At 45.3% G+C, this 19113-nt stretch overlaps 1 protein-coding gene across 16 annotated transcripts in view; it reads left to right on the top strand.

Moving 5' to 3' along the window:
- Window positions 1-19113, top strand: part of arsg (arylsulfatase G) — a 125579-nt gene that overhangs the window by 68599 nt on the left and 37867 nt on the right. For all 16 annotated transcript variants that reach the window (XM_068004083.1, XM_068004081.1, XM_068004077.1 and 13 more), the window contains 3 exons: window positions 608-907; window positions 2880-3067; window positions 15995-16042. In XM_068004083.1, the coding sequence (XP_067860184.1) occupies window positions 687-907; window positions 2880-3067; window positions 15995-16042 (457 nt within the window). In that variant the 5' untranslated portion in view covers window positions 608-686. The remainder of the gene's footprint in view (window positions 1-607; window positions 908-2879; window positions 3068-15994; window positions 16043-19113) is intronic.

The raw sequence follows: 19113 nt of genomic DNA, 5'->3' as shown, positions 1-19113 counted from the left end.
GTAGAATTAAATCAAGAAGATGATAATTAATCTGTGCAAGATATTGGTTAGGCTTCAGCTGAAGTGTTATGTACATTTTTAGGTGCTGCATTTTTGAAGGAATTTTGGAGCCATGGAATGGTTGGAATGTAGATTCACTAGAATGTTATCAGGCATGAGAGGATTTAGTTATGATCAGAGACCTGAAAAACTATATGTTTATATTCACTGGAGCTGAGAGGGGATGTTGAAAGGGTGTGAGAGATTAAATAGTGAAAGATTATTTCACTGGCTAGCGAATTGGTAACAAGGAGGGCATGAATTTAGGATAAATACTGGAAGCATAAAGGGAGGGGGTTAGAAGAAATATTTTCACACAAAAGGTTATTAGAATATGGAATGTATTACCTCAAGTGGTTATTGGAACCGAGTCGGTCACAGCATTTAAGAGAGAATTAGATAGACACTTGAAGGAGAGCGGTAAATTGGGATTACAGTAGATAACTTTGATGTTGGGCTAGCACTGGCACAGTGGACAGAATGAGCCTCCTTTTGTGTTGAAATTTTTATCATGCTTAAACAAATGTGATTGATTATCGTGAAATTAAATGTCGAATTTAACTTACAGTAAAGAGAGGTGATTATGATTCGATGGCTAAGAAGTTTGGGTCGTACCAGGAGACGCTTTGATCTAGATTTATAAGAAAATGGAAGTTTTCTCCATGATGGTCTTCTTCACTGCGGCTCTCATCAGTGGATTTGTATATTACAACATTGGCTTCAATACAGTTCACATCGGTGCCTATTCAGGAAAGCCAAACTTTATCATAATCCTGGCTGATGACATTGGATGGGGAGATCTTGGTGCAAACTGGCCATTGACAAAGGAAACACCAAATCTGGACAAGATGGCTAAGGAAGGAATGAGGTATAATTATTTTTGTACAGTTTGCAGAGAAACACTGTCCTTTTGATCCTGCATTCTTCCACATTGGTTTTCATTTTCTTTACTAATTTTCAATTCCTTCCTCATGTAATCTCTAATTTGCATATTACTTGCCTTTAGTAAGGAGAGCTTTTGACTGTTAACACTATTGCTCTTCCATAACTCAGATGTTTGATATGATTATTACTTTTGTCAGTTCAATCACTGCAATAGAATGTACAATCAAAAAGTCCTCTTTGCAAATGTTTGGTAAGAATAATTTTGCAGCCAATGGTGGTCAGAGTAATAGAGAACAATGAATCCCTTAAGTACCTCTTACAATATGTATGGTTTTGGGTTTATTTTGGGGATTAATGTTGTTTTTGGTCTTAGAGTGAATTTCAATGCATGATTTTCTTTTTAAAAAGTGTTTTTGTGAATTTTGTTCTCTAAGTTGGAGATGTTAGTGCTGAGGAATGGAACACTTTACATTTTAGACACGCAATGTCATCATGAAGTACTTTCCAAGACCATGGTTAGATGCAGAGTGAAGCTCACTTAATCTGCACCTATAAAGTGCTGTACCTCAGCCCCAACTCCAGAAGAGAACTCCCTTTGCATAAGAATGACCTCTGCCCAGGCAGCCATCCTATGCTGCTTAGTGCCAAAATAGGGGCAATTTTATGCTGGGGGTTCACTAGGAGCTGAATTGAGACTACCAAAATTCATTTCAGTCGGACTCCTAAAATCAGAAGATGGAAGAGACTTTCATCCCATCATTCTGGGCTGGATTCAACCCATGGTCTCAAGGGTGAAAGGTGCTCTTTTCAAACACACTGCACCCCCAGGTAATCCCATGATTTTCAAACAGTGGTTAATGATGATAACTTTAATACTTCAGGTTTATGAAGCAGTGACACACAGTTGAGTACTAGCTGCCTGAGGGTGATGATAATGAAGCGGGGGGGGGCGGCGGCGGTCAGGGTGAGGTGAGTCCCTTACACTCCACATCATGAGGAGGCTAGACAGGAAGGAGAGGATGTGGAATGGGCTAGCCAGCAGCCAGAGAAAGAGTATATAACTAATAGCCTCGTTCTTTCAATAGATAAAAGTTGACACGCCAAATCAAGTCACTTCACACCTGCCTGCTCTCCCCCCTCACAAAGACCTTCATTGTCAAAGACTTCAGCCTGTTTCCTTCATAGAACATCCGCCCTTGAAGAAATAGTGGCTAAAAGTTAGGGCATTTCAAAACTTTGAGAAAGCATATAAGGCTGTGATTACTTATGATGAGCATTTCCCAGCTTTAACCTGTCTTTTCTTGCCATTTCGCCTCCAACCTTGCCATGCCCCACAGCTTCTTTTGTCTGTCTGTCTCTGATTTTCAGTGCTTCCTGTTCATGTGCACTCAGGGTTTTCAGTGATGATGCTTTTCCCCCAGTTGCATTTCTTTGGTGCTGGTTACCGGCCAGCTTTTTCTCTGAAGAGTAGACAATGTTAAAGGCAAGTGAATGATGTACACACTTCCCCCAAAGGAGCATATGCATCCCATGATGATGAGGTTGAGATGTGTTGTCCCTTTAAACCTTTAAATAAAGGTCATCCCCTGCAACGAGTGTGATGGATTTAGCTTGTCTCTTTGAACCATGTTTCTGTGTTTTGTGCGAGGCAGTGGCTCAGGTGGGCAGCTGAGGTGTGACTGAAAATTTCACACCTCAATGTTGATAGCTTTGGGTACCAACGGCAGTCTTTGGTTCAGTTTATCAATGCTACTTCGGAGAAAAAAATGGAAGAGGGGTAGTAATTCCACTGCCTTGTGTCTGATTGTTCTTTTATATTTCCACTGACAGTAACCATCAGCTATAAAAATTCATGCAGTACCAACAAGAAAAAAATGCAGGCCAGTTTTCCAGCTCGCTATATGACAGCATATTTGTAATAATTTTCAGGTTTTGCTCCTTGTTATTTTTTTCAGATTTGAGGATTTCCATGCAGCTGCCTCTACTTGTTCCCCATCTCGGGCTTCGTTATTGACAGGGCGTCTGGGGTTGCGGAATGGTGTTACCCATAATTTTGCTGTAAGCTCAGTTGCTGGCCTGCCGCTGAATGAAACTACGCTTGCGGAAGTTCTAAAGAAAGCCAATTATTCTACAGCAATAATTGGTATTTACCTTTTTAGTTCTTTTTTTCCTTTCTCAATGTTCCCCTGTTCTTCTGTACATTTGTAAGTGACACTAATAAAAGATACATCTTGCCTACGGTCACCACAGGTAAAAAGCCAAGTGTACTCTGGAAGAGAGAGACTAATGTTACTTATTTTTACCTTAGATTTGGAATGCTACCTGTGACATCACGGGTTAACAGCAGTAAATAATTTAAACAAGAATAATCCAAGAAGTTACTTTCATTTATATTACATGCTTTGCAATTATATTATTGGCTTAACAGGCAATGACATTGTTAGCTAATCATCAAGCCTCGCAGTAAACCATTTTGTCTGCACCTTTCTTCATCGGGAAGTGCAGATGAATAATTACAAATTCTTCTGATTTTCAATGCCTGTGCCTTTCCTTGCTTAGCCAAATGAAGAACACTTGCTACTATGAGTAGGCAATTGGCCTATAACCCCACTTAAATTGTAAAGCGAAGTACCATACCAGCTTGCAGATAAGTGTGTTTATTCTTCCACCTCCCAATTCTTCATTGTTTTATTCTTGCAGCAACTAACTTTGTGACCTCTTCCCTACCCCACATAACTTGTTTCTTGATCTACAGCAACATTGCATTTTTATTCCTGTTTCTCCCAAAGTTCCAGTATTGGTTTTTGATGATTTAAAAAAATAACACAGTTGTTGACCAGTTTACATGCTGTAATGTTTCAAAGTGATGTGCCATGGTGTAGCTTGACTTGATGATGGTTACAGCTCAACCCATCTCAGTGCTAACTGAACAGTACTTTTAAATTTACACAAATTGGGAAATGGCTACCACCAACTTTAACAGCATTATTGACAACATGACCTGTTTAAACTCTCTCCTGCCACAAACAATCAAATGACCATATCTCCACCTCTTGTTTACTGCTCATTAAGACTATTGTGTCATCTCTTAATTAAGAGATGGCAGAACCTCAGGGACAAAAGTAGTTTTTCTTGGTCTGAGGGGAGACGTTTTAAGTGCCAAGGTACCTGGAGTTTGCTGTGCGCCGCTCTCTCATACTTTAATATTTTGTGGTCCCTGGGTCACAGGAGAATGACCTCAGTGCACCACTTTGCCATGTTTAAGTGTAAGAAGTGCAGCTGGTCTCCATGTAGACAAGTGACGATCATAATCTTGCAATCTGCACATGCTTGACTATCTGTGACTGGCCAGTGCACATGCAAGCAGTGCAGGTCGTCACGATGTCCGAAATATCCAGGGATTCATTTTACAATAATTTTGATTGGATCGTAAATGCTTCCTTCTGTTTACCTGCAGAGTGTTTCAGAAGCCTGTGCACCAATTATGTGGCAAAGAGTGAGGATGACCCAGCTGTTTAGAGTGCATGGCAGACCAATAAACAGCCAAGTCATGATGTCAGGATGCAGATCAACTTGCCAAAGCCGACTCTGCACTTTTACTCAACCCTATTGAACTCCAAAGACTGGCACCAGCCGGGTCCAGTAAAAACTGTGTCTTACCCGGTTACTGGACTTAGCAAATATGACAAGTTTACTTTGACGCCGCTGCTGGCTGAGCATAATATTAAAATGACTTGTTTCAGAGTGCAAAGAAATAAGTTATCTATCAGGCTTTCCCAAATATAAGTTGTTCATTATCAGATTTTTTAAAAAGCCCTGTGCACCCCAGTTGTTTCACTGAAAAGGAATACATAATTGCAATCTGTACTCCTGGAATGAATCTCAAGAAATCGCAAACACGCAGACTAATCCTCAAACATCCACAAATGCACACTTCCTGTAGGAGTGGGATCTTTCACCTTCCCTAACCCAGAAGCTTTGTAATCAATTGGAATGCCCACACTGGGGCCCAGCTGAGATCAGGTAACAGCACAGACCCGGAGTCGATTTGGGACTTTCTTGGCCTGTATGGCTCAGAGATTAAATCTTTGCCTCTCAGCCATTGAACAATCTGTCCTGCTGTGAGATATTAATTTTAGGAGCCTGGTCTCGTGGCTTTATCAGCTCTTTCTTTCAGAATGCAAAGAGATAAACTGTTCCTGAGTACAGTAAGATAGTAAAGCACTTCATGTATTTCAAAACACTAATTGTTTTAATTTTAAGGACAGCATAATACTGCTGTTGACTGTATGTTCATATCTGTCTGATTTGGGGGGGGATGCATGTTCTTAATATTATGGGCCCAATAATAATGCAGAGGTGGGTTCTGAGCCGGGTGGGGGGGGGGGGGAGGGCGGTGATAGCAGGCGCAAAACTTGGAAAAGAATGTCCAATTTCAACGTGGCTGCCTAATTATGACAGCATTTCAGCGGGCGTGATGCGAACCTATATGTCGCGATCTCAACTCGTCCTATTTAAAGGAGCAATTCAAAGATGGAATTTGGATGAGTTAGGAGTTTGTGCAAGGAGACGGGGAAGTTTGTGCAAAGAGATGCGGAAGTTTAAACATCGATTCTGGACGGTCAAGGGCTGCTCCTCGATTTAACAACTCTTCACTTGATGTACTGCTGGGTGCAGTGAGGAGCAGGAAGGAGATAATCTTCCCTAGCAACTGGAGGAAGAAACCTGCTGCTGTCACGCAGAAGGCATGGTTGGAGATGGCTGAGGAAGTGAGCAGCAGAAACATTGTGGCCCATTCCGGAATCCAGTGCAGGAAGTGCTTTAATGACCTAACCAGGTCAAGAAAGGTAAGGACAGTAGCAGATTCACCTCTCTCACTCTGTCTTATCAAGCGTACTCCATCACATCACTCCTCACAGCCACTTAAGTTTCAAGAGCACTCATCGTTCACTTTCTGTGCACTTCCTCACCTTTCCATTTATCCATTCACCACTGCCACTCACCCTGATCCTTATGCAATGTGACGCATCTGCCTGATAGTCACCCTCACTGAATGCACTGCATCCATTAGGTGAACACATGCCTTACAGTCACTCATATGTCTGTTCTTTCCCCCGTTGCAAGAGAAGAGAGCACAAAATACAAGGGAGAGGGACAGGACTGGAGGTGGCCCGCCACAGATCGTGCAGCTAACATGCAGAGGAAGAAGCAATGGAGATCAGTGGCATCTCTGCGTCCCTGACCATCGGAGATGGAGAGACTGGGACTTCACAGCTGCCTGATGACAGAATTAAAAATATCCCTCACCCACATCTCATACAAGACTCCGTCCTGTTGAGTTGATTTCAGCAACAAGTGAAATTTGATAAGCGTAATTATGCTGATGGCAACATTGCCAGTACTAATTCATAGCCATTTCTTCTCTCCACCAGGGCCTTCACGCATAGAGCAGCAGTCTATTGATGTTCCTGTGAATGATTCCTCAGAGGACCTGATTCCTTCTGAGGGTGCACCATCACAGGACATACTACCAGGTACCAGCGCAGATACGCACAATTTGGTGGGTCCAGTTAGACAGCTAGTTGGGTTTTCACCTGGTGATTCACAGTTCACAAGTGAGCACGAGCAGAGAGTGGTGACAGGGACAGCTGTGGAGAGTCTGCATCGGAGGGCACACTCCTCTCCGAGCTCTGTTCAGCTGGACATAGATGCTGAACCCCGGGGCCATCGATGAAAAGCAGAATTACAGAGGGACAGCAGCAAATTTGCGAGGTACTGGCAGACGTGCCACGCACACTCTCCACAATAGCAGAGAGGATAGAGGAGTCCAGCTCGATCATTTGTGGACTGATGTTGCAGGCCATTGCAAGAATGTCTGCCATGGAGAGAGTGGCTTCCTCCGTGGTACTTCAAGCTTGGCTATCAAACCAGTCCATGCAGGCTATAACCATGGCCGTGCAGACTTTGGATGCCAGAATGTCTACCATCTTAACCAGAATGACAGATATCTTATCCGAGGCCTTACAAAGCTTCCCTGATCTGCACCAAGCAGCTCCCCAGCAGAGTGGTAGGAATGATGTGCCGCTGACCCAGGAGAGGGATGATGACAAAAGGGGACTTGGAAGTGGAAACTCCACTCAAAGCGCTCCCACATCTCACCTGTTGTCCCCCATCTCAGCCAGTAACCGACATGCTGCCGCATCTCCCGATGGCCGAGCCTGCCCCTACACTGGTGCAGGTGGAGCAGTCCTTGGCAGGGCCCTCATGGGCTTCAACATCCAGAGGTCGTAGGCCAAGAGCATCTCACAAATCAAAGCAGGGATCTGAGCAGCCTGCCCCCACCTCTGCTGAAGCCACAATGGCTGCACCACATAGGAGCGGTAGGCAAACTAAGAAAAATACATTTTAATTCACTAAGGGTGTGCACATTAGTGTTTGTGAAAATGTTATGTTATTAAGTTTTCTTTTGTTATAACCTCACATAAAATGTATTAATTTGCACCTCTTCCCCCTCTGCCCTTTGTTGCCCATTCTTGTATGCTGAGTGGCAATTCGCCTTTTCAGTTGATTGACGAATACATGAATTGACGGGATCAATTGGTGGATGTGCAGTGGATGGATAGTTGATTAAAGGACTGCTTTGTGTGAGTGGGGTGGGAGTTCTGGGAGATGTGATAGTTACTTTGGTCCGGTATGAGTCACCTAGCAGTAATGTGAGCTGCTTGTCTATCATTGGGTGCCCCATCTTCATCTTCCTCCTCCTCCTCTTTGGATTCGTCATCAGATGATGACTGATGAGTGCCTTCTTCCTCCTTCACCTCTAATCCTCGCTGTTGCACAATGTTGTGCAGAATGCAGCACACTACAATAATTCTAGACACCCTCGCTGGTGAGTACTGAAGGGCGCCTCCAGACCAGGCACCTGAAGCATATCTTCAGCATGCCGATGACTTGCTCGATGACACACCTGGTGGCTCTTATTGTACACTCTTGGGCTTCATTGGTGGGGATCCTCATAGGTGTTATCAGCCAAGTTTGAAGGGGGTAGCCTTTGTCTCCTGGTCTCCTTCCAGGCATGAAGAGGTCAGGGATGTTCGACTGCCGCAGGATGGAAGCATCATGGCAGCTCCCAGGAAATTTGGCACACACCTGCATGAACCTTTTCTTGTGGTTGCATACCAGCTGCATATTGATGGAATGAAATCCCTTGCAATTGCTGAATACTCCTGGTTGAACTGGTTGTCCTCAGATTGCCACGTGTGTGCAATCGATGGCACCCTGTACCTGTGGGAAGCCAGCCAGAGATGTAAATCCAAGTGCCCACTCATTCTGCCTATTGTCATCACATGGGAAGTTTACATAACTCCCAGCCCTGGCAAACAATCCATCCGTCACCTGCCTTATGCATTTATGTGCAGCCAACTGGGAGACCCTCGATATGTCTCCGGTGGCAGCCTGGAAGGAGGCAAAGAAATTGAGGGCTGTGGTGACTTTCACAGCGATTGGCAATGCGTGGCCAGCAGGGAGCAGCTCCTCTTCTAGGTGGCTGCAGATGTCTGTGACCACCTGACGTGACCATCTGAGCCTCTGGAAGAACTGCTGTTCAGAGAGGTCAAAGAAGCTGAGGCTCTGTCTGTACACCCTCTCCGTTGCTCCCCCCTCTCTGTTGTCCACCTACAGCTCCCACACCAGCACAACCTAGCTGCCGTGGAGAGTGATTGTCTCCCTCATCCGAAGTCCAAGATAAAGCAGCAATGGCAACCCCCATCCTAATGTTCTCTTTTTGAAAACCTCCAAAGTTCTCCAATACGTCTGTCGCCACAGGAACTCTCAGCAAACCGTTTACCAGAGGGAACTGAGAAAGCAGATGTGAGCACTGAGCCTTTATTCGTATTGGGACACCTGACCTTTAACCAGCTTCACGAAGTGCTGCTCAATCTCGCCTCCGTTTTACCGCTGAGTTTCTTGACTGGGAAAGCTGTGCTGCAGGCGTTAATTTCAAATCGCTGCCAAAATCTCATGAAGATGCCCTCACTAACACATTATAATGGAGGACCCGCCTCTTGAGAGCGGGTTACACGGCTGCACCCAAACCCGCCTCCGTTAAAACTGGAAGTGGGAGGTTTTTTTTATTCGTTCATGGGATGTGGGCATTGCTGGCAAGGCCAGCATTTATTGCCTATTCCTAATTGCCCTTGAGAAGGTGGTGGTGAGCCACCGCCTTGAACCGCTGCGGTGAAGGTTCTCCCACAGTGCTGTTAGATAGGGAGTTCCAGGATTTTGACCCGGCGACGATGAAGGAAAGACGATATATTTCCAAGTCGGGAAGGTGTGTGACTTGGAGGGGAATGTGCAGGTGGTGTTGTTCCCATGTGCCTGCTGCCCTTATCCTTCTAGGTGGTAGAGGTTGTGGGTTTAGGAGGTGCTGTCAAAGAAGCCTTGGCGAGTTGCTGCAGTGCATCCTGTAGATGGTACACGCTGCAGCCACAGTGCGCCGGTGGTGAAGAGAGTGAATGTTTAGAGTGGTGGATGGGGTGCCAATCAAGCAGGCTGCTTTGTCCTGGTTGGTGTCGAGCTTCTTGAGTGTTGTTGGAGCTGCACTCATCCAGGCAAGTGGAGAGTATTCCATCACACTCCTGACTTGTGCCTTGCAGATGGTGGAAAGGCTTTGAGGAGTCAGGAGGTGAGTCACTCGCAACAGAATACCCAGCCTTTGACCTTCTAACCACAGTATTTATGTGGTTGGTGCTGTTAAGTTTCTGGTCAATGGTGGTCCCCAGGATGTTGATGGTGGGGGGATTCGGCGATGGTAATGCTGTTGAATGTCAAGGGGAGGTGGTTAGACTCTCTGTTGTTGGAGATGGTCCTTGTCTGGCACGAATGTTACTTGCCACTTATCAGCCCAAGCCTGGATGTTGTCCAGGTCTTGCTGCATGTGGGCACAGACTGCTTCATTATCTGAGGGGTTGTGAATGGAACTGAATACTGTGCAATCATCAGCGAACATCCCCATTTCTGACCTTATGATGGAGGGAAGGTCATTGATGAAGCGGCTGAAGATGGTTGGGCCTGGGACACTGCCCTGAGGAACTCCTGCAGCAATGTCCAGGGCTGAGATGATTGGCCTCCAACAACCACTACAACCACTGGAGAGTTTTCCCCCTGATTCCTATTGACTTCAGTTTTACTAGGGCTCCTTGGTGCCACACTCGGTCAAATGCTGCCTTGATGTCAAAGGCAGTCACTCTCACCTCACCTAGAATTCAGCTCTTTTGTCCATGTTTGGACCAAGGCTGTAATGAGGTCTGGAGCCGAGAGGTCCTGGCGGAACCCAAACTGATCTTCGGTGAGGAGATTGGGATCTGGTTTCCCATTTTGACATTTTAACCTGCCCGTCTTAGGGGGGTTAAAATTATGTATCAAAGTGAGTTGCCTGCCAGTTTTTTTTGTCTATTGATGGTAATCTGTTTTGTTCCCCCACTGTTTAGGAAAGTCCCAAGACTTTGTGACCCCAGCAGACAAGATCTGATGTATTTCTCTAAACTGAGCACAGTTGTTTTAGTTTCGCAGAGTATCATGTCACAATATCAGGATATCACCTTATATGATGCAACATGTATGTGCTTGTATAAAGTGCTCCAGCTTTTCGTGGAGACTGGAGCGCCAGCCCAGTTGTGTGTGGTCATTGTGATTGAGCTGCTGCTCTATAATGAGCCCTGAGAGTTAGGACTGATAACGATATTTAATAACAGTATAGAATCTTTGAAGTATGTAACATAGAAAGGAAATTTTTAATTTGCATGTAAACATTAATTATTTTCAATGCAGTCCAAAGTTACTATCCCATCATTGCACATTGGTAAGTGGTTTTATAGATAACACAGTGCATGTGATCTCCTGGACTGGTTTCGATTGCTTGAGTGGATTGGAGGGAAATTTTCCAGGGTGTTTTTTTTCTCTTATTAGCCTTGGATTTTTTTGTTCTTTTTGCCAAGGAGTTTACATGGCTGCGGGGTGGGAAGTGTCTAGTCCAGATGCTCTGGCCATCATGAGTGTGGGGTGGGCTTGATGGACCAGCTGGTCTTTTCCTGCCCGTCAATTTTATATGTTTGTATTTAGCCCTAATAATTGGAATGGTGTGGGTCTGTTGAGGTTGACGAAGGACAAGGACCCCAACCTCTCAGTTTTTTGCTGAGCTTAGGAATGTCTTTTAATAAAGCATTAGGAGCTAAGAAACGACCCAATCTATCCAAAACAGACACCAATTTTGTTTCTGTGATTGAGACTGCCTACATTTCATATTCATCATATGTAGCTGCAAGTTTCTCTTCCAATTTAGGTCATTAGTTTCAGATTCATAACAAATTATATACATCCTATAAATACTGTCTAGGGACTCTCCTCAAAATGAGGGAAGTAAATAGATTATCTTTCATAGTTGAATAATCTATAAGTTTCGATCTCATCGTTGAACAAAAATTTTGATCTCTCAAGAACTATGTTTTTATTTTCCATAAATAAGAAACGGGATAGTAAGTTAAAAATCTGAATTGTTACATAAAATGGGACATGATATGAAATATAGATAGAATCTGTTTTACATTTATGGATTAAAGTAATTAATCCTTAGGAATAAAAAGTCAGTTGATTCTAAAGTGGGATTTAATAATATAATAAAATGTAATATCTGGGAATCAGCTGTCTCCAAATGTCAATCAAGTCCATTATTTTAATAAAATCATTATGGCTTCTGGACATAAGCAAGGAATATTCTTCACTGGGCAGTAACTTGTCCTTAATCAAGATAAAAAGGAGAAGTACAATTCTCATATCAAAACAATAAATGAACAAGTAAAGGTGAGAAGATTTCAAGAAGAACTAGACTAGCAGCTCTGGGCATTGCCACATTTCACTGAAGAAGGGTATGAGAAGAACATGCTTGGTTTGAAACAAACTTGCAAAAAGGCTATATCTACATTTCTTTAAATAGTTAATAGATGCTTCCGCTTACCTGAAGTGTTGATTATATCTGTATTAAGGGAAAGTGCACTTAGGGTTAGATATAATATAGTCTACAGAAAGATATCATAGTTCATATATTTGACACACAGGCCAAGCATGAATGATGTGGCCTCCCTGGCCTAAATTTTCTGCTCAAGTTACACCAGCTCCTAGTATAACTTTGCAGAAATGCTGTGAAAACCTTTGGGTTCCAATTGCAATTCTCCAAGTCGCTTCCAGGGTTTCCTGCCAGAAGTGTTGGAAGACATAGAACATACATGGGTTGATATGCAATTGAGGGAAATAAGTCGTCATTGCATTATAGAAATGTTGAACACAAAAGACACCTGTTCATCCCTGGCATTTGGCATTGCAATGTTTGCACAACGCAACACCATCAACGTTCTCAAGACCAACCGCAACATCGTCATCAAACCAGCGGACAAAGGAGGAGCCATCGTCATACAGAACAGAACGGACTATTGCAAAGAAGCATACTGACAACTGGACAACCAGGAACACTACAGACGGTTACCCGCAGATCCGACCAAAGAACACATCCACCAGCTCAACAAACTGATGAAGACCTTCGATCCAGATCTTCAAAGCATCCTATGCACTCTCATCCCACGTACTCCCCGCGTGGAAGACTTCTACTGCGTCCCAAAGATACACAAAGCCAACACACCCGGACGTCCTATCATATCAGGCAACGGAATCCTGTGTGAGAACCTCTCTGGATACGTCGAGGGCATCCTGAAACCCATCGTACAGGGAACCCCCAGCTTCTGTCGCGACACTACAGACTTCCTACAAAAACTCAGTACCCACGGACCATTTGAACCAGGAACACTTCTCACCACGATGGACGTCTCGGCACTCTACACCAGTATCCCCCACGATGACGGCATCGCTGCAACAGCATCAATACTCAACACCAACAACAGCCAATCTCCAGACGCCATCCTACAACTCATCCGCTTCATCCTGGATCACAATGTCTTCACCTTCGATAACCAGTTCTTTACCCAAACACACGGAACAGCCATGGGGACCAAATTCGCACCCCAATAGGCCGACATTTTCATGCACAAGTTCGAGCACGACTTCTTCACTGCACAGGACCTCCAACCAACGCTATACACCAGATACATCGACGACATTTTCTTTCTATGGACCCACGGCGAAGAATCACTGAAGAGACTACACGATAACATCAACAAGTTCCATCCCATCAGCAAGCTCACCATGGACTACTCCTCAGCATCGGTTTCTTGGACACACGAATCTCCATCAAAGACGGGCACCTCAGCACCTCACTCTACCGCAAGCCCACGGACAACCTCACGATGCTCCACTTTTCCAGCTTCCACCCTAACCACGTCAAAGAGGCCATCCCCTATGGACAGGCCCTGCGAATACACAGGATCTGCTCAGACGAGGAGGAACGCGATGGACACCTACAGACGCTGAAAGACGCCCTCGTAAGAACGGGATATGACGCTCGACTCATCAATCGACAGTTCCGACGGGCCACAGCGAAAAATCGCATAGACCTCCTCAGAAGACTAACACGGGACACAACCAACAGAGTACCCTTCGTCGTCCAGTACTTCCCCGAAGCGGAGAAACTACGCCATGTTCTCAGCAGCCTTCAACATGTCATCGATGACGACGAACACCTCGCTAAGGCCATCCCCACACCTCCACTACTCGCCTTCAAACAGCTACCCAACCTCAAACAGACCATCGTTCGCAGCAAATTACCCAGCTTTCAGGAGAACAGCGTCCACGACACCACACAACCCTCCCACGGTAACCTCCAAGACATGCCAGATGATCGACACAGATACCACCATCACACGAGAGGACACCACCCACCAGGTACATGGTTCATACTCCTGTGACTCGGCCAACGTTGTCTACCCCATACGTTGCAGGAAAGGATGCCCCGGAGCATGGTACATTGGCGAGACCATGCAGACACTGCGACAACGGATGAACGGACACCGCGCAACAATCGCCAGACAGGAGGGTTCCCTCCCAGTCGGGGAACACTTCAGCAGTCAAGGACATTCAGCCACCAATCTTCGGGTAAGCGTTCTCCAAAGCGGCCTTCGAGACACACGACAACGCAAAATCGTCGAGCAGAAATTGATAGCCAAGTTCCGCACCCATGAGGACGGCCTCAACCGGGATCTTGGGTTCATGTCACGCTACACGTAACCCCACCAGCGAATAAAAGTTATCTGTTTTTAATACAACGGGTCATTCTCTGTCTTTCTCTTCCTTTCGGATGTTTCTCCCTCTCTCTCTCTGTCTGTCTTGTGTTCTGGCCGTTTGTGCATTCGGTGGTCCTGTAGGTAACACCTCTCTGTCTGAACACTTTGATTGCCTTGACAACGGGCAGTTGGAAAGATTATCTGTAATCACCAGGTATTGTTCTCTGAATATAAATGCAAAACGTTCAAGGATTCCCACATTCACCTGACGAAGGAGAAAGCCTCCGAAAGCTTGTGATTTTCAAATAAAATTGTTGGACTATAACCTGGTGTTGTAAGATTCTTTACATTTGTCAACCCCAGTCCATCACCGGCATCTCCACATCAATGTTTAACCAACAGCTCAAAAACTGATGGCAAGCCTATTCTGCAGCAAGCCCCTGAGGTCTGCCATAGCAATTCTCCAACCTCATTCCAGGTGGACTGCTTGGCAGAAGTGGGGAAGCCTACTGAAATTACACAAATGACCTTGAGAATACAAAATCAACTGGTGTCTGGGGCACATCTTTGTGACAGGCGAATTTCTAATTTCGCTAAAGTAGAAAACCTGGACCCCCATCTCCGAAGCTTTGTAAATATTATCAAATAATACCCTGTCTTAATTTTTTTTAAGTTGTTAGATGGTAGTTATTTGACAATATTTTGATGCATTTGTTCATTATTATTGTGATATTGCAGGCTGATCTTTCAGTCACTTTTCTGCTCCCTGGAATTCTCTTCAAAACCACTTTTCTTTGCCACCTCCCTCCATATCTTCAAAAGCTTCCCGAAAGCCCATCTTTTTGAACTCTCCTTTAGATACCCCCCTCTACCACCGAAATTTTTCCTTTTTCCTGCTCTGCGTCTGCCTCCCTGCCTTGCAAAACATTTTGAGAAGTTTGTTTATGCGAGGAGGGCCACATAAATGTAAGTTGTTGAATTAACCACTAACTAATCATTTTATTCTATAATGTATGAAATCATTGTAATATGATGCTATAAGAAATTCACTCACGATACCTTCATAATAACATACAATGGATATTACACTTGGGCGTACAAATAATAAAAGTTGTATCTTTAGCAGAGAGAGGCTCACCATAATTTTATGTAATGGTAAAGTTCCATTGTCTCTATTCACTTGCCATATGACTGAATTGATTAGCACTCTTTCTATAAGATACTATCCATTTATCATGGTGCTAGTGTTCTCTCTATTTACTATTTGGCCCGTAAGAGTAGAGGAATGTGCATATGAATGGATACTGATACCTCCAATAATAAATAGTAATGAAGAAGTTAATGTTCTTCTGCACAATGAACTAAAACTTAAAACATTTCTAACTCAGCTACAGCAATCAGCATTACCATCAGTTTTTAGTTCAGGCTTGTAACTCAAGAAACCTTTGAGTCACTTGGGATCAGTTTCAAGAATTTCGCAATTTTAAGCTTAACTGACATTGTTGCAACACAGCAACAAGCTTAAGTTTTGTCAATAAAATTGCCGTAATGCTTAATTAGCCCATTCCCGCTTTAGGGAAATGTTATCATGGAAAGCAAGACTTCACCATAAAAGAATTCCACTGCACTTTGTGTTAATTAATACTGTTTGCTTTTGTGTATATGTCTAATTCTACTTGGTAATATTCATTAAAAATGGGTAGAAAATCATTTTTTGCAGATGGTATTTGAAAAAATATATCTATATTTTGAAAACTAAAATGTTTTTCTGTAGTTAAAGTTGAAATACTTGATTTGTAATTTGTAAAAAAAAAATGACTTCAAATACACTTATTTCTTGTTCACAGGTAAATGGCATCTTGGACATCATGGCCATTACCACCCTAACTTTCGCGGTAAGAAAGAACTTTCTGTCAGAAATTAAGTACAAAGCTGAGTTTTTGAGGACTGATCTATATAACTTGTGTCCTGTATAGGCTTGGATGAATTCAAAGAATGAATATTCATTGAGTGCATTATTGTGCCATATACGTGCTTTGTGATATTTAGCATTGCAGCTTTACAGAAAATCCCTCACACATTCTTGTTTGAAAAATATATTGATAATTTGCAAAGGGTTACATTTCAAACACAAGTTAACACAATGCAGAACTCAGCTTTTCCTAATTTTTAATAGAGTATGTGGGATAAATAATAAGAAAACCCAAGGCAGCAGTTTAAGCAACATTGGGCTCTATTTTCGCACCAGCGATCGGGTGCGTTGGTGGCCGGGGGCTGCGAAAATCTGGGATTCCCGGGGCGGGTCGGGAGCCCGGCTCCAACCCGCCCCATTTCCGGGTTCCCCAGTGACGCGCTCACATGCGCGCACAGCCCCGCATGTGGGACTCCCGCCAGCAATTAAAGCCGGCGGGGTGCCACTTAAAGTACTTGAACAGGTACTTCAGGTTGTTTACAGACCTGATTGACCTAATATTTTGGGAGGGATCGGATTTTGCAATTAACTGAGACTGTTTCCCGTACTGGGGGAAACACTCCCAGCTGAAATGGACGTGTTGCAGCCGCCAGCCTGTGGCAGCTGCAAAGGTCCATTTGACAGGTTGGTGGGGGGGCGCGGGGGGGAGACCCTCACTCATTGCAGGAGGCCATTCTGTCACTTTGGACAAAGTTTGGCCTCCACCACCCTCCTCCTAACAATCAAATGCATAAACTTGCACACTTACCCCGGTGTCCAGACACATGTACCTACCTTGCGGACCCCCTCAAACTTCCGGATGGGGGCCGCCGTAGCTGCAGTCATGACCTCATGACCTCCTTGGAGGGCGAACAGCATCACCAGCCACACCGTTCACCTCTGACACGTGCAGCTCCACAACACAGTGCTGTGACACATCCACCTGCACAGCAGGAGGGAGGGCAAACACAGAGAGAGATGCGTCGCAGAGGGCACTACCCTCGCAATAGGGTCTACAGACCGAGGCTCAGCTTCCTGGACCTCTCTGAGCAGCAGTGCGCATGGAGGCTCAGAGTCACTCGACATGTAGTTGTGGACGTCTGCAGCCTCCTTCATGCCGAGCTGCTTCCGGCTGGCCCAAGCACCAACTTCTTACCTGTCGCTGTCAAAGTCACCACTGCCCTCAACAACTTCTCCTCCGCATCCTTCCAGGGTGCCATAGCCGGCGTCTCTCAGTCGTCTGCACAAAAGAGCCCTGCAAATACACCTACACCCACTCTGCAGTGACACAATGGGTGGCATCAAGTGTGCGTGTTCATGGTGAACCCCATGAAAGGGACCTATTGCACAAGCCAGTCATGATGTGGAGATGCCGGTGATGGACTGGGGTTAACAATTGTAAACAATTTTACAACACCAAGTTATAGTCCAACGATTTTATTTTTAATCCCACAAGCTTTCGGGGGCTTTCCCCTTCCTCAGGCGGTGTGGAAGTGACAATTTCGAATCCTTCGCATTTTAAGATCACATAACAAAACTGGTGATTACTGCCCGTTGCCAAGGCAATCACAGTGAGCAGACAGAAAGGTATATTCAGTGGCCTTTTAGATGACCCCTTTCTGTCTGCTCACTGTGATTGCCTTGGCAACGGGCAGTAATCACCAGTTTTGTTATGTGATCTTAAAATGCGAAGGATTCGAAATTGTCACTTCCACACCGCCTGAGGAAGGGGAAAGCCCCCGAAAGCTTGTGGGATTAAAAATAAAATCGTTGGACTATAACTTGGTGTTGTAAAATTGTTTACAAGCCAGTCAAGAATGGGCAAGACGTGGCAGTAGTGGTGATAATAATAATATTTATTGTGCATGTGAAACAAAACGAAAGAAATGAAAAACATGACAAATCGTCAGACACCCTTGTGCATTCCCTTTGTGCTCACAAAACCTTCGCCTTGTGTTTCTGGGAACCCCTACGTGGTACTACCCCTGTGGCTTCAGCAGAGGTAGTGGCAGGTTGCTCTTGTCCATGCCCTGACCGATGAGATGCTTTGGGCCGACGCCCTCTGGGTTTGGGTGCCCGTGAGGGCCCCTCCAAAGACTGCTCCACCTGCACCTGTACAGGGGCAGACTGGGCCACTTGGAGAGGGGGCAGCATTGCAGGTACTGGTTGAGAGGGGTGAGATGTGGGGGTGCTTTGAGTGGCGTCCCCACGTCCATGTCCCCTTTCACCATCATCCCTCTCGTGGCCCAGGCCCACATCACTCCTTCCACCCTGCTGGACGGCAGTTTGGAGGACTTTTGTGAGGCCTTGGAAAGCCACCTGTAAAGTATCTGTCAGCCTGTTCAAGGCGACAGAATGTTGCTCACCCTGAATCCGAACGGCCGTTGTCAGGGCCTGAATGGACTCGTTGTTGAGGCGTACTTGACACTCGAGGGAGGCTAGCCTTTCCTCCACTGCAGACATTCCCGCACCTACCCGCGACACTATCTCAGAGATGCCTTCGCGTCCATGTGACACTATCTCGGAGATACCCTCCTGTACCTGTGCCACCATTCCCCTCATGCAGGAGTTGGACTCCTCCATCCTCTGCGCGATTGTAGAGAGTGCGCGTGGCACCTGTTCCAGCACCTCGGCAGTGTGCTGCTGTCCCTCGATGACTCTCCTTTTCATGGCTGGCCCCCAGGGTTCAGCCTCTGGGTCCAGCCGAGCAGAGCCTGGAGAAGAGTGCTCCCACCGACGCGGACTCTCCACGGCTGCCCCTGCCACCAGGGTCTGCGCGTGCTCACATGTGCGTGGTGACTCACCATGTGCAAGCCCAGCTAAGTGAGGACGGGGACCCACCGAGGTGTATGTATCTGCGCTGGTGGATGCATGGCTCAGATGTGACAATGGACCCTCAGAGACCGGCAGGTCCTCTGAGGAATCGCCCTCCATGGTCATGGCGCTCGCAGATGGCCCTACAAGAGAACAGAAAGCAATATTAGGCATGTGGACAGATGTTGAGGTGCTGCAGAT

The sequence above is a fragment of the Heptranchias perlo genome, chromosome 23 (assembly GCF_035084215.1).
Source record: "Heptranchias perlo isolate sHepPer1 chromosome 23, sHepPer1.hap1, whole genome shotgun sequence".
Taxonomy (NCBI): domain Eukaryota; kingdom Metazoa; phylum Chordata; class Chondrichthyes; order Hexanchiformes; family Hexanchidae; genus Heptranchias; species Heptranchias perlo.
Note: the sequence above shows the minus strand (reverse complement) of the source record. Positions and strands in the feature narration are given on the sequence as shown.